The 16794-nt window shown below is 36.7% G+C and overlaps 1 protein-coding gene across 4 annotated transcripts; it reads right to left on the bottom strand.

Annotated features, from left to right (window-relative positions):
* Window positions 1-2922: 2922 nt before the first annotated feature.
* LOC139963023 (galactosylceramide sulfotransferase-like) lies at window positions 2923-14913 on the bottom strand. Of its 4 annotated transcripts, none has more exons than XM_071963482.1 (3): window positions 14577-14913; window positions 6618-6760; window positions 2923-3999 (listed from the first exon to the last, which is right to left on the bottom strand). In XM_071963482.1, exons 1-3 carry the CDS (start codon window positions 14610-14612, stop codon window positions 2964-2966), a joined length of 1215 nt encoding a protein of 404 aa, XP_071819583.1. In that variant the 5' UTR covers window positions 14613-14913; the 3' UTR covers window positions 2923-2963. The 4 variants fall into 4 exon arrangements, with proteins under 4 accessions (XP_071819583.1, XP_071819584.1, XP_071819585.1 ...); XM_071963483.1 differs by having other exon boundaries at window positions 6618-6757; XM_071963484.1 differs by lacking the exon at window positions 14577-14913 and adding an exon at window positions 11720-11979.
* Between the last annotated feature and the right edge of the window lie 1881 nt (window positions 14914-16794).

The raw sequence follows: 16794 nt of genomic DNA, 5'->3' as shown, positions 1-16794 counted from the left end.
TTTCAGCTATCTGATGGTGGTCATAGCTAAAGAGAACTTGGAAACGTGTCAACTATCCAATGATTGGTTTAGCTAGAGAGAACTAGGAAACGTGTCAGCTATCCGATGATGGGTATAGATAGAGCGAACATGGAAAGTGTCAGCTATCCATTGACGGGTATAGCTAGAGAGAACTTGGAAACGTTTCAGCTATCTGATGGTGGTCGTAGCTAAAGAGAACTTGGAAACGTGTCAACTATCCAATGATGGGCTTAGCTAGAGAGAACTTGGAAACGGGTCAGCTATCTAATGACGGGTATAGCTAGAGAGAACTTGGAAACGTGTCAGCTATCTGATGGTGGGTCTAGCTAAAGAGAACTTGGTCACGTGTCAACTATCCAATGATGGGGATAGCTAGATAGAACTTGGAAACCTTTCAGCTATCTGATGGTGGTCATAGCTAAATAGAACTTGGAAACGTGTCAACTATCCAATGATTGGTTTAGCTAGAGAGAACTTGGGAACGTGTCAGCTATCCGATGATGGGTATAGATAGAGAGAACTTGGAAAGTGTCAGCTATCCATTGACGGGTATAGCTAGAGAGAACTTGGAAAAGTTTCAGCTATCTGATGGTGGGTATAGCTAGAGAGAACTTGGAAACGTGTCAGCTATCTAATGACGGGTATACCTAGAAAGAACTTGGAAACGTGTCAGCTATCTGATGGTGGTATAGCTTAAGAGAACTTGGAAACGTGTCAGCTATCCAATGATGGGTTTAGCTAGAGAGAACTTGGAAACGTGTCAGCTATCCGATGATGGGTATAGCTAGAGTTAACTTGGAAACCTGTCAGCTATCTAATGACGGGTATACCTAGAAAGAACTTGGAAACGTGTCAGCTATCTGATGGTGGTCATAGCTAAAGAGAACTTGGAAACGTGTCAGCTATCCGATGATGGGTATAGCCAGAGATAACTTGGAAACGTGTCAGCTATCCGATGATGGGTTTAGCTAGAGAGAACTTGGAAACGTGTCAGCTATCCAATGACGGGTTTAGCTCGAGAGAACTTGGAAACGTGTCAACTATCTAATGATAGGCATAGGAAGACAGAACTTGAAAACGTGGCAGCTATCCAATGACCGGTATAGCTAGATAGAACTTGGAAACGTTTCAGCTATCTGATCGTGAGTATAATAGCTAAAGAGAACTTGGAAACGTGTCAACTATCCAATGATGGGCTTAGCTAGAGAGAACTTGGAGACGTGTCAGCTATCTAATGACGGGTATAACTAGAGAGAAGTTCAAGAACTTAAGCCCTTAAGGTCAAGCGTGTCGCGAACTCCTCCTAAACCGTAAGGCCGATCACGTTCAAACTGCTTAACTCGTGACTGCGTGATTGATGTCTCATAGGTAAGAGGTCAAAGGTCAAGTAACTTAAATTGGGTTTTAACCATTTTCTGCTTGTCAACATGTAAGGAAATGCATTAATTTTAAAATAATGCAGATTTTGGTGTTTAAGGTCGAGGAAAAAAGATCAATTGAGATTAAAAGCTTCCGTTATGGAGGAGATGATATCTGGAACTCCATGGATTGCCCTCTCGTTGTACTTTCACAGGGAAGCCGCCATATCGGCTTTTCGCGTTGTAAGGGTTAGATAAAACCCCCTATCTCAATATTATGTTCCTATAACTCTGCTTCAATGTCAAATAATTTTTCCAAGAAAAACTTTTTCTTCCCCCAGGAAGTGTACCATAGAAAATGGTCTGTGACGTCATTATGGCAGATCCTCAGTATAAATAGGTTACTTTCCCGCTGTGTTATTGTTGCTGGTTTATCCTTAGTCGTCAGTGTTCTCTCCATTTAGCAACAGTCAGTAACTTGCTTGTTTAAGAATTTTCCTTATCCCTGGTAAATGTTTTAGTGCACTATAATGTCAAACCAAGACTTTTTAAGCTCAAATGCTATGATGACATTACCAATTTTTTTTTTTATAGTTTGCATCCATGCAGTTCACGAGACGAAAAGAAAAAAACTGCTAACAAAGTGTGATTATGACTTGAAGATGCAACCGTAGGTTTTGTCAAAAAAAAAATGAATTTCAGCCGTCAGAGTATAGAAGATACTTTTAAAAGTCGAACAGTTTTTCAGAGATGGTATTTGTAATGGAAAAATTTGTGTCAAAATCCTTTTATACATACACATACGCAGACAGACACATACACACAGAGACAGACACATACAAACCATAATACTCCTCGGCTGGCATGTCGTGTTTTATTTATGTTTTTGCTCTTGAAAAGACCATGAAATGAAAATGAAGAAATATCAAACTAAAAGCATAATTATAACTTATAATACTATACACATAATACTACACATCGTTGTACTATAATCTTTAGGTTAACACACACAAAAATAAAGAAAATAATGAGAAATAGAATCTAACGGATGATGGAATGGTTTGAGGGATTCTCCTCATAAATCCGCCCACTCCCTCCCTTACACCAACCTCCGGAAAATACTTTAAAAATACTATAATGAATATAGCAAAATACAAACAAACTCAGTTTGACGTACTGTTTTCATTTCTGGTCGTTGGTAAATGATACCTCTGTGTATAGTGACATGTTAATATTTTACTTTAATACGATAAACGTTGGGTCAACATGTATAAGCTCTCTTATAATTCATTTTTTGGTTTCTTTTTAACATGCATGTTTAACATGCAATTTGACTAGTCAAGACAATGACGTTCATTCTTTTTAGATTTTAGCATCTTTTAAAAAAAAAAAAAAAAAATTAAAATAAATTATCAACAGCTTAACTACTCAAAAAAGCCGATTTAAGGCCAAATTTACTTATCTGTATAGAGAATCAGGTATTTACTTTTCAAGCTCACATCATTTGAAATTTGACCAATTTTCCCTTATTCCCCATCCCCCCCCCTATCCCCAACACAAAGAAACGTATAATATAGGCCTACATCACATATTACCTATACCACCTTGCTTTCTATAAATTTTACTATCCAATTGAAAGTTTTCGTTGACGTACAACTCGCAAAATTCTGACGTATTCTGTAAACTGTGATACTCCACAAATTCCCTTCTGCCGTTGGTTGTCGAATTTTGGCCGATACATTCATTCTGCTTCTTAGTCAAAAGTTGCCTGAAATATCTCAATTCCCCTTTAAAACTTGGACCATATTCTTCGATCTTTCTCCAAAGAGTTCGGTTAAAATATTCGTAAATGTAAACATCCGCGTGGTTGTACTGGTAAAGCTTCTCCTTGACGTCATCAGGGAACTGAGTTTTCATTGGCTGTTTTCTCTTTGAAACGTACAAAATATCTTCGAAGGTCCAACACATCATCTTTCTCAGTAATATTAATGATTCATCAAAATATTCGGTGATCATGACTAAATTAAAATCTTTGGTCATTTCTGTCACCGTTTCTCTTAATAAGGTGTCGTTAAAATGTTTCTTGTCATTGATACCGAGGTCTCTAGACTGTTGGTTAAAATCGCCATTTTCCTTTTCTAACCTCTCGATGTAGGGCATGGCAGCTTCCGAAATACCATCAGCTTTGAAACCAACTTTGGTGTACTTTTTGTAATACTGAAACCATGACAACCATTGTTCCTCCGGCGTTCTCAAAATGGTGAATAACGTTAAATTGTGTCGTCTGTACATAAATTTATCCAAGCTCCGTCTGTTGTACTTGAGGTGAACGTTGGATATGTTATAATTCTGGTAGTTTGGAAAATCATTCTTCTTCACCCCTAACGGTGGCAAAAAATTAGACGACTCTGAAGAATAACGGAGAGAGATGCCATTAAAATGTCCTATTCGGCCGTCGTTGCTTAGCAGGAAGGAGAGGTCACGTGTGTATCCGTAACGTGACGTTATAGAGCGCAGTGTAGTACTTCCGGTTTTGTGCGTCTTAACGAAGACGAAATTATTGACTGGTTGGCAAGAGTAGGATGGCCTAGCGTCCGGTGTTAGTGGATGAAGAATAGAACTGAAAATATAAAAAAAAAAATGATGGAGATATACGTCATGCTTTGGTTATATTTTTCGTGCAAGTCGTTACAGCCCCCCCCCCCCAATCAAATTGGGCTCCTACGCCTATGTAGGTAACGCTACCAATACACCAAGAAATCAGTTGTCATAAAAATCCAGTCTCCTGCGAAAAATCCAGCCTCCTGCGAAAAATCCAGCCTCCTGCGCAAAGATCCCGCCTTCTGCGAAAAATCCCTTCAAAGTTTTTACCTCCCCAAACGTTTACGAATACATTTCGCAAGATAAGAGCAAATAGACTATTTGCAACAAAGCTGTTCAAACTATTCATGATTCAAATTTCAAACATATTGACCTTTGACCTCTACAAAATTGTTGAATGTTTAAAATCACAGAGCAGCTAACCATCTGTTGTACAAGTAATACCACATAATCCTATATAGTGGACTTAATATGGTACGTCATCACAATTTACATGGTTCTGCCGTTATAAATATTGTTTTGCTATATGTTAACATTCTTAGTAAAGCTTCTTTTTCTTCGAGATTATTCTGACCACATATATCACTTAAAACATTATACAAAGATGTACCGTTAAATTATAAATAGTTGCAGCTTGCTCAAACAAATTACTTTTTAAAAAATTATTACTCCAAAATTGTCTCGTTCTCAGTAAACGGCGTCCTGAGACAATAGCGTCACCGGTACAAGTCGGGCACCGGGGACAATAACGTTACCGGTACAAGTCGTTCAACTTCGGGGACAATGCCGCCACCGAGACAAGTCGGGCACCTGGGACAATTATACGTACCAGACCCCTCCCTTTTTTAAGCCTTCGTTTCTCCCATATATACGTTCCATACATTCTTGTGAGTTTGAAAACTAATTCAATACAAAGTGTAAGCTTGAAGACATACATGCGGAATAAAAAATAAAATAAAGATATTACACTTTTGTACTAAAAGTATATATCATCATCATCACCATCACCATCAGTTTAACGTTTTGAGCGTGGAATTATGAGTCTGGGGTATCAGATATTCATACCATGGGCAGTCACACCCATAGTTTCTAATCTAGAATACTTTCGTATTTTTTATATCGCAAAGACCCAATACAGATTGGTATATAATTTCACCATATAGTTTTAATCGCTATAAATACCCACTCATATATATGAATCTGTTTTGATGCCGTGTTACCATATACAGGCTAATGTGTCCTTAAGTGTGTGTTTAAAGTAAACTATCCCGGTTATTAATCTGACTTTATCCTCACAGTATATTGACAATGATGCAATAGCCCCATAATAAATTTGTTTGATTATATTTTTCGCGGCGGCAGGAGTTTGCCTTGCAAACACGGTCGAGTGCATGCGAACTGGCCTGCTACATATATAGTTCTATAATGCCCTGTTAATTCTATAAGAATCGTTTAAACGATATAGAAGTTGAACTAAATATTTTTTTTTGCAACTAAAGGATCAATATCTAATTTATTCAAACGGGCACAAATCTAGTAATTTACTGTCGAATTTATTGGATGAGCACATTACGCACATCAACTGGATGAACCATCCCGCCTGCTCTCCACCTCTCTCTCGCTTTCCCTCTCTCCGCGAATCATCGCATTCGAAAGCTTGACTGTGGTTCTCAAAGCTGAACTCACAAATATCAGTTCCGTACGAAAATCAGTGTTTAACATCATGACGTGAAACATCCTCTTCTCGAGTTTTTGTCGAAGCTTTTATTTACAGGTAAACTTTATAGTTATAATAGAATGCTCGTAAATAAAATAAGAAACTATAGAACAATTGAGAAAAGAAAGGGAGACAAAACAACATACATCAGACGAAAACAAAAATAGAGGGCTTTTTATGCCTTTATGTATATTACCCGTATTTTCTAAATTAGAGCTGAATATATTTGTTTTATTTGCACAGTCTGACTCTGTATGCTATTTGCCGACTTTTTTGTTAAGCTGTGATCATTGTTTTACAAACAGATGCATTTATTTGTAAGGGCTTTGATGTTTGAAAGCGTTTGACAGGTAAATACACACAATATTATCAACTCAGTTTCACGCCCTTTATTTCAGCCATCTGTTCAATTACTATTCCGTGTCTATGAAGTATAACTAAGGAAAAAGATAAATTCACCATCCTGAATACATCAACTTTATACAAAGCAGACTGAACCACCACATATGCACACGATTCAGGTAATTCATTATATATATATATATATATATATATATATATATATATATATATATATATATACATATACATATATATATATATATATATATATACATATATATACATATATATCTATATATATATATATATATATACAAATATATATATATATATATATATACAAATATATATATATATATATATATATGTAGACGGACGGACGGACGGATGGATGGATGATGGATGGATGGATGGATGGATGGATGGATGGATGGATGGATGGATGGATGGATGGATGGATGAATGGATGGATGGATGGATGGATGGATGGATGGATGGATGGATGGATGGATGGATGGATGGATGGATAAGGAATATATGAATTAATGACCAAGTCCTATCAAACGGAATGACCCTACCTGTCTTTTGCCAGTCCGTTGGTTCGAAATGGACCAATACGGCGATATATTTTTGTTTGGCGTTTGGGCAAAACTCCAAAGTAGAAGAACGTACAGAGAACGAAAAGCGACTGTAAACTAAAAATCATCATCAGACACGGCTGCTGCAAAATGAGAGGAAATAATATGAAAAGACATCATTCATGGTGCTTAAAATCACCTCGTTAAAATTATTAAAATTGTATAGGGTGATTAAATCAAGAGTCATATGAACCTTTGATATAAAATAATACAATCCACTCTCTCATTTCACTGAAAGTCACGTATTATTTACGGAATCACGAATCCATTTTTTTTTTGCAATCTGGTGCATATTTTAAGTCAAATTTGATTTGCCGACGGATCTGGAAGTGGTGACTGAAATGGGGGAGGGGTCTAAGGGGATATCTAAGGGGAGGGGGTGTCCCCATCCCCTTTGGAAAACTTTTAGTTTTGAAACGTCCTTAGATGCAATCTGGTGTATATTTTAAGTCAAATTTGATTTGCCGACGGATCTGGAAGTGGTGACTGAAATGGGGGAGGGGTCTAAGGAGAGGGGGTGTCCCCCTCCCCTTTGGAAAACTTTTGGTTTTGAAACGTCCTTAGATGCAATCTGGTGCATATTTTAAGTCAAATTTGGCACGGAAGAAGCTCCCGTTCTCCTTTTCTCTATTCAGCTTTCCTTCTTTCTTCCCCTTCCGCTCTCTTCACCATTTCTCCTTTTGCCGACAGACCCAAAATTTGCCGACAGCGAACAAATTATTGGGGGGTGTGACACCCCCCACACCCCCCCCCCCGCTCGCTACGCCCCTGACTGCAAGAATATCGACCTAGTAAACCGGCATTCAATATGTTGTCTGGTCCAACTGGTGGCAGAAACTTTATCGATAAAGTAATGCGGTAGATCCACCGCATTATGGAGGAAGTATTGATATATATTTATCCTCCTTGTTGTTTTTGTTGTTGTTGTTTCTTCTCCTTCTTCTTCTTCTTTTCTCTCTCTCTCCACCTTTCTCAACCTCCACCCACCTCCCTCAACCTCTCTCTCTCCACTTCCACCCTTAGTCTCTCTGTCTTGTGTGTGCATGTGTGTCTAAGGCAAAACACCTTAATGGGGTGGATATTCCGCCCACCCATTGATTTCAGTATCATAGGTAAACATTTTGATTTTGTTGATGTTGCATGAGTTACAAATTATAGGTACCGCATTGCCCTGAACAAACTTTGGCATAGCCGACTTTATCAGAATATTATCATGCTATACTGAACCAGTTTGATTTTTTCTATAGCAGGTTTAAGTAGGCAGAAATGTAAATCAGTAAATAATAATCTAAAACTACCCACAACCCACTCCCTCTTTATTCCTTCCCTATCTCCATCTTTTTCTCTTTCTCTGCCTTTCGCCTAGTCTACAATGGGATGAACCTATAACTTCGAAAGCTGACTGGCACTAATTTTCTGCTATCAACTTTGCAGGGTTGTTTGAAGGGCGGGAGGGGGGGGGGGAGGTGGAACCGAGGGGCAAGTTAGTCGTCATGTCCCTATAAAATGTCCATTGTTCAACAATAAGAATGGCGCCCCTTGTTAGTAATGAAAACACCTCTTCTACCATTTCTGTAACTACGAAGTGTCAGTTTGTTAGGCCTTTTTAAGTAGTGTCCAGTTGTTGACAACAAGAAAATTAATGAGTGTCCGTTTGCTAAAAAAAAGAACCTTTAAATTCCAGATCCAAAGGATCCATTTTATTAGTTTATTTTTTTTTAAGATTTGCATTTGTGGTTTCACCCTTCAAGTCAAAGTCACATGCCCCACCATCCTACCCCTCGAAGTTTGTGCTCCGCTCCAATCACAACATTTGGCACAAGTTTACATGGATGGTATTTTCCTCTCTGTCGTTATGCTTTTACTTAGTTCGTATATCAAGAGTAACATGTCCTATAGCGAACCGACACGTTAATTTGTGCCAGACATGCCTCAGTTGGATTACCGTTATATAAGTGGGCGCCAACTGAGCGACACTCTATACATTGTCAGCCGAGAAAAATGAGTTTTCATTATGAAAGGGATTTTTATTCCGGTGGCTGAAGTTGATGGCTTAATATATTGAACTACTGATAATTGTCAACAACTCAACTCAACAACTCAAAACCACATAAACTCATAGCGATCTTGTATGTTAAAGATATGATTTTATCAAATTCGGTGGTATTTTGTGAACTTTGCATCTGGGCAACAGCATAGTGGATGACGTCATCAAGACAAATTCAGCTGGAAATGTTTTTATTTTCCCTTGAAATTTTTAACTGACTAGAAAATTAATATGACTACAACATGTAGTTGCACTTTTCATGATGAAGTTCTTAATACAGAGATCCTTAAAAGCTTAGCAAACATTCCAGATTTATCAGGTTTCCAGACTAAATCAACAAGAAACTTGCCAAGAAAGTATGGTAGCTTAATAGTACAATCAAGATAAGGATATCTTACCCTAAACAAGTTTGACATTTTTGAGACAATAATAATTGTTGAAATGACGAGATGTGATAAGTTGGCATGTCAACATTTTTCAGAAAATTGTCAAATTGTACATTTGAGACAAAATGTCAAAACAATTTAACATTTTTTCCAGAAAATTGTTGAAATAAAGAGATGCTATATAAATTGTCATTTCAACATTTTTCACAAAATTGTTCAATTGGCAAAAAATGTCTATTATTTTTTTTAATACGACCATTTGCAATTTTAAAATTGGTCAGGATATTATCAAATTACCAACTTCAGAAGAAATTGCCATATCAGCATTTTTCAGAAAATTGTCAAACTGTACACTCGGAAAGTAAACAACGATATACCACTTTTCAGGATACAATTTTTAATGACAGCTAAGCAAACATTGGAAATTAATGACTTTCCAATGTTATTCAACAAGATATTTGTAAAAGAAATGTACAGCATTAGAGGAACATCTGCCGTGCTGACGTCACAGACCACTTACTGGGATTTTTGTAAGGATCGAGCGTATAGGAAGACAATTGGGGACTTATTTCATCCTGATAAGCGGGCGCGGTCATCATTTATGGCCGGGGAGTGGGGGAGTAGTGTGACGAATTTGTTATCATGGAAATAGTTAATTTATATTCCAAAGGGAACAGCAGGGGCACTTTTCATTCTCGAAAGGGGCACTTTTTACATTTTTCGAAAAAGTGGGGGCAGATGCCCCGCTACCCCCCCCCCCCCTTTCCAATTCATACACATGCATGTGCTGTCCTCTTCAATTTGGCTCAAGATATGCAGGAACCAGAACACGAGATGAACCAGCACCTTCCAGATGATCCACAGACAGAGATCTACTCAGGGGCAGCTCGAGCCGCTGGATTAGCAATAAGGGCACAGATTGCTCAGATTCCCAGCAGGCTGTAAACTACCTTTACAATGTTAAAGTACTGACAATTTTGAACATAAAAAAAAATTGATTACAATAAAATTTAACTGAGTTTCATCTTACAAAAAGCTGTGTTTATTTGTCTTTATTCAAAATTACCTCAGTCAATATGGAAAAAAAATATTGAGATATTTAGTAACACATACTTTAGGAACTGGCATGTGCTTGTAATGTAACCACAAGTTACAGTTAATTCAATGGAAGAGGGGTTCAACTTCTGTAATGAGTCGACTACACCTTTGCGAAGATATAAGTACAAGTATATCAAAATGAATACAAACACAATAGTTTCCTGGTAACCCTCTGGGAAAATATTATATATTTACCACAAAGTAAAGGATAGATTGAAAGTGCGAATACGCAAAAATTTAATTAATCACTAACAGTCCACTTAACATGCAGTCTTATATATATATTACATGATACTAATATATGACAGATCACATTTCATTTCATTGTTTTTATCACAACACTCAGGTGATAATAATAATAAGCACACATATTATAAAGTAACAATAATACAAAGAGTTGTGAAATGAAGTGCTCTAAAAAAAATTATGGCTTAATGAGTAGAGCACTCCCTATATAACTTTGACAATATACATACAGACATATGTCTCTTAAGAAAAATAAAAGAATGAAACAAAACTACTAGCATACTGCTTATCCATTAAAGAGCCTGTGTAAGAGAACGTATAAACGTACGAGAAAAATAATGTTGTCGATAACGGCCCGAGAAGTTTCTCCTTCTATTTGACGTCATAATATTAATATTACCAAAGTTTTGTCCAAATATAGTGGTTATAAAAAGCATTTTACTTGGTATTTACCAGGCTTTCCCATTCTCACAATTGTCAAGACCGTTCGTGCGATGAGCTGTTAAAACGTTTCACTGTCAAAGGTTACAGCCTCGTTCATGTCACTTGTCAGCAAAAATAAAATGTACGCATATCTTAAGTCTGACACGTCTTAGTGAAAAAAACAGTTTTGTGAGCCGAGATCCAAACAGTACTTTACTAAGACTCATCTAAGTCGAGTCCGCATAGCACTTAGTTCTGTGTGCGAAAGTCGAGTTTAGTGAAACAGGCCCCTACATCACAGCCCCTTGGGCACTGACGCCATGACCTACCTAAGCAGGCTAAGCCTAGGCTAGGCCCCTAGGTATATAGACTAGTTTTGGCTTTGTAAAGTTGTAGCCTGTAGGTTATAGCAGTATAACTTACCCTACGTAGGATAGTAGTAGTAACTTGAAACATTTTAAGTTCTAACTGACGACTGTAATACTAGCCCATACTAGCCTAGTTCTTGAAGAGAACTGTAGTGTGGGTTCCTCGCGATCAGCCTTAGCGGTTTCCAGACTCGGAAAACATAAGCGTAAGCATTAGTAGTAGGCTATAGGACTAATAGTAGTAATAGCTAACACCTATGCTAGCCTATGCTTGTGGTTAAACTTAAAGAGCTGAATGTTATGTGGTTAGGCTATTTAGTCCCATTCAGTCTGCACTTTAGCTTATTAATTACAACGAAGGAGACAACTTAACGTCTCGATAACGGCACGAGAAGTCCCTCCTTCTATTTGACTTCAAAATATTAATATTACCAAAGTTTTGGACAAAATAGTGGCGTTTTATAAGGTATTTACCTTTCCCATTCTCGCAATTGTCAAGACCGTGCGTGCGATGAACTGTCAAAGCGTTTCGCGGTCAAAGGTCATAGCCTCCGTTCATGTCAACAAAAAGGAATATGTACGCATCTTTAGACACGTCTTAGTGAAGAACAGTTGTGTGAAACCGAGATCAAAACAGTACTTTACTTTAACTAGAGGCATCTTAGTGCAAGTCGAGTCCGCAGAGCACTAAGTCCTGTGTGCGTAAGTCGAGTCGAGAAACAGGCCCCAGGCCCCGAGTCGTTATTCGAGTCAAGTTTATGTTACGCGTATCTTTAGGCTTGCGTGGTGACTAGCCCACTCGAATGGTGTCTTCAGTGATAGTGCGCGTGCATGCCTACTAAGGTGTTTACCAGAAATTCGCCTTGTATATTCATTTACTTTCTCTCATAGTGCACTGTACGATACCGGCCCTAGGGACCATATTTGCCACTTTTTATCAGACAATAAATTCATGGAATGAGTTGCTATTACTTTTATGTGCGACGTGGATGACGTCATGTGGCCGACCCCGAGAGATGATCATGTTTGGCATTATGTTACATTTTGATGACATCTTTGACCATAGTCGAACGCATTTTGGACTGGCTAGATCGTCTCGAGCCTTGCCAGTCAAACGCACGTGTAGTCTTATTAACTAAAGATTAACATATCATTATGACTGGAGTCAGAATTAATTAATATTGAGAAGAAACATCGATTAAGTGAAAGAAACGATTAAGTAACATCTAATGAAGCTGTACACTTAGTCTTTTCATGTTTAACAGTAATATAATTTCTATAATTTTGAACCGCAACTTCGTAACACTTTAACAAAAATGCATCTGTAGGCTACTGCATGGATAAGTTCGACGTTCGATACGATTTGCTGACCAAAAAAATACAAGAACAGAAACGTGCTCCAGACTTAGCAATATAGATCCATGCAAGCATGCAGTAATGCGAAATAAAAAGAACCTACGTAAAAAGTGCTACACTGCTGAAATAACATTGTGAGCAAAATCGAAAGGAACACGAATATATAAGCGCTGTTACATATACACAGGCTTATTTATTTATATATATATATATATATATATATATATATATATATATATATATATATATATATATATACATATATATATATATATATAGATATATATATATATATATATATATATATATATATATATATATATATATACATATATATATATATATATATATATATATATATATATATATATATATATATATATATATATATGTGTGTGTTTGTGTGTGAGTGAGTGAGTGTGGTTTGTTTTGTCACGTAACATAGGCGCTAACGCTGTGTAAGCCTACAAATAGATAATAAACAATCCGAAGAGATTTGTTAAATTTCCAAGATTCGTGCCTAATATAAATGAGAATAATTCACACATCTGGGAATTATGGGAACTTGGCAATGCGAAAAAAAAAGCTTGTCGGAATTCAACGTATGTATATGGCAGTTTAGTATATCATACAGCAAAACGTGTGCAAACAAAATTATAGAGTTTAACGCTCAGTTTTGCGAGTACATAGTTTATTAATAATTGTTACAACTTTATATAATAGTCAAAGATATAACACGTATAGTCTCATTATTTTTATTGTCTTATTGTGGACTTTGATTGACTTAACCTCCATGGTAAGTCACGTGGGACAAATTCAGCATACTGTTATTGGGTGGATTAAATCGAAAATATAGCGGATTCAATAATGTAACAGAAACATTGCGTTTGTTGTGTTGGTTTGTTGTTGGAGAAGTGCGGTATAGGGAATGGACCGTAATCGAAACACGGGAGGAGAGTGGATTTTACATGCAGCTTTACTTTTTGTTTTGTGTTTTTTTTTACTTAAGGTGGGGTCAGGGGTAGATCCAAGACTTCATATAGGAGGGATGCGGCCCTGGGGTACCATCTCACTCCCCCACCCCCCCCCGAAAAAAGTTTGACGTCGAATGGTTACATATATAGGCCTATGTAGAATATAAGTTCATTTAAATGCAAGGTTTTAGTAATAATTTATTTTTTCCACAGTGCTATAAGCTTGATATTGGAGTTTGGCCGCTATATTTGTTAGATTTATAGGCCTATGTGGATCAGTTGGTGGAGAATGATCAACATAAACTGTCAATAAAAAATTTAATGAAATAACATGTCAACATGCTTCAGAAATTATTAAGGGTGGCTGTTAAATTCCTATTGAACTTTGAAAATGAATGAGCAAATAATAAATATGTGGCATTGTATAGCACTACTTAAATACAATGGTAATATAGTAATAAATGTTAATAAATGTTAATGTGTAAGTATGTATACCCATGCATGTATTAAACAGTATATATTGCCTAAGAAGTGTACAGACCTTTCATAGAAAAAGAAAATGAAATAAACCACTTAAAAGGTATCAGTTTATACACCCACCCCACCCATTCCCATAATTTAGCATTATAATATTTACAATCAGTTTTTCTTCCAAAAATACTCTTTTCCGGAGATTCTGGCGCTCCAAATTATTCTCAGGCTTACAGTAGATGCAGTTTTCAGTTAGTCAGTCCAATGTCTAACAGAGGAACGCATACCCTGACGATAGCAGTAAACTGTTTGTTGAAGTTTTGAACATAAATGACCAGTATTTGAATTTTGTAGAAGATTTGGGGCCAATACTGAGGATCTTTAATGTAATGGGAACTTATGTATACCACAGATATGTATACACACGCACTTTATCACAAATCGATAGCTGTTACGATAGCTGCTAAATTAATTTCATGATACTGCTTAGTAAGAAATGAAAGCCTCTATCTAACAGTTAGCCTACTTACCTTTGCGGAGAAACATCTTTTCCTAAAGATATTCATTTTATGACAGTTTTTATTTTCCGTAGTATACCAACACAATTCTTTAAATTACAACGTTGCTCGAAAGAAAAACATAAAAAGTCGAAGATATTAAATTTGTCCTTTTATTTGAAATGTCATCTTGTAGGCTATAGCTGTACACTGCTTCCAATATCCAGGATCTCACTAAAAAATAAAGCGCTTTAATTGTCCTACTTATATATATACAGAGAGTAAAGGTTTATATGGTCTTTACAGACTTTGATCGCTGATTACTATGTGTTCAGTACAGACTCAATTAAAATAGTTTATTTGTACAATAAGCAGGCCCAAGATCTCTCTGGTTTGTTTGACTGGATGTACTATACTGACTGTACACCTGGCAACGTTGCATGTGGATATACATACTTTAGAGCCAAAGTGTTTGCTCTTCTCGCGGCGTACACAAAGATTCAACGATGGAAGTTTTTATCTGCTTGTCAGACTCAAGTAAGATAAACGATATGTGCAGAGGCACGATTAAGTTCAACTGTTAAGTTAACCTGTTCAACTGAAGCTATAGGTAATTGTGGGGGTATGGGGATTGGGGGGGGGGTCGGGTAAGGATTGGACTGGGAAAGGGTTGCTGGGAGGGGAAACTGTTCGAAGTCGTATAAAATTCATAAAATTTTCTATACTATTCACTATGTTGCAATATTTATCATCATATCGCAGTTTTGCATTCACTGAAAACTCCAACAAAGGTTGTACAGTCGCCAGTAGTTATCAGGGGCAGTTTACCGGATCAGAACCATTGCTCCGCTGCATCGGCGCACCCAAGTCTTGCACTTTCAAGAAAATCACAGTCACTCTGTTTAATATCATATTTAGTAATTTGATACCAATTCGATGATAACGTATAACATTATCAACTCTCTACACTCACAGGGGGGAGAGAAGTTTGTGCATGTAGTAGAACAGGAGTGAGAGCCCTTAATCTACTGGCGGGACCTGAAATTCCCCGAATTATCAGTGAATAAAGCGTTCAGCACTTTCCACCCGTTTCCATATAACGACACCCCATCCGTATCATCTCGGCCTGTGGATCAGTATTTCGTTATAAATAAATGCAATCAACCCGCACGGAATATTCCGTTGTTTCGCCATCATGGCGACTGACCATACCATGTATGCAGCCGAGACATGTATAAGCTATAACATTGGATAACTCGATCCGTAAATGTTAACCGAATCCTGGCTGAAAACGATTTTAACTTTTTAACCATACTTTGAAGAGCCCTTTATATATTGTTTTTCCAATTGAAACAATTGTTGTTTTGCAAGCTGGATTTCATTTTTTATTTAAAACATCACAAGAAAAACAAATTATTTTCTTAAATCATATTTTGTAACCTGTATCAATTTATGCAGATGTTCACCTTTTGAACAAGACTATCTGATGGTCGTTAACTTGTTTCAGGTCTAAAGAACAAGATGTTATTTCCACGGATGTATCCCAGAGTGCATCTACCACTGACTCGTATATCCTTCATAATGTAGGTTCCTACTTTATACAATAAATAATTATATTCCGGCCATTTGATTGGTCAATTGCTCGTCGATTGCATGCAAAATCCGCTCTATTGCACTCTATGAAATAGAACCATGGGTTATACTTTTTGATAGCACTTTTTTTCAATGGTAAGAGAGCAGAGAAACCTGTCTGTACAAAACAATCTGTTGCATGAGTGCATTTTACATCTAATTATATCCAAATTTGAAGTTGTTGTATAAAACAAATAATGAATGGTTTCCATTCGTGCAATAGTGCAAATATTTCATTCGTTGAAAGATGCAATTTCAACTCATGAAATATTTGCACTATTGCACTCATAACCATTTATTATTTGTATACTATCAATGATAAATCGTTTAACTATTTATACAGAACATTTTACTAATGAATGGTTTGTGTTTTATCTAAAATAACCTAATATTTAGTTATCATGTCTTTAATAATATTTCATTCACAAAACAAAATGTAAACAAATTAATAGTTTTATACATTCCTAGCCGGCGAGGGTGACAGTTCGTTCTCGACAGCTCCTCGGTAGAAGTTTTGAAAAATGTTATTATTTGTATTTTAGTGTAATGAGTTTGACCTAAATTTTTCCGAAAATGACTTAAGCGTAAAAATTAAAATTACGCACTGAATGTTAACAAA

This window comes from Apostichopus japonicus, chromosome 21, assembly GCF_037975245.1.
Source record: "Apostichopus japonicus isolate 1M-3 chromosome 21, ASM3797524v1, whole genome shotgun sequence".
In the NCBI taxonomy this organism is placed as follows: domain Eukaryota; kingdom Metazoa; phylum Echinodermata; class Holothuroidea; order Aspidochirotida; family Stichopodidae; genus Apostichopus; species Apostichopus japonicus.
The sequence above is the reverse complement of the archived record's forward strand: the minus strand, read 5'-3'. Positions and strand labels throughout refer to the sequence as shown.

Bases quoted from the DNA above. Each gene is read 5' to 3' on its own strand.
- LOC139963023 (XM_071963482.1), bottom strand. From the start codon at position 14,612: ATGAATATCTTTAGGAAAAGATGTTTCTCCGCAAAG. The intron at 6,761-14,576 runs GTAAGTAGGCTA...CTCATTTTGCAG, and splicing joins AAAGATGTTTCTCCGCAAAG to CAGCCGTGTCTGATGATGAT. The intron at 4,000-6,617 runs GTAGGGTCATTC...TTATATTTTCAG, and splicing joins AACGGACTGGCAAAAGACAG to TTCTATTCTTCATCCACTAA.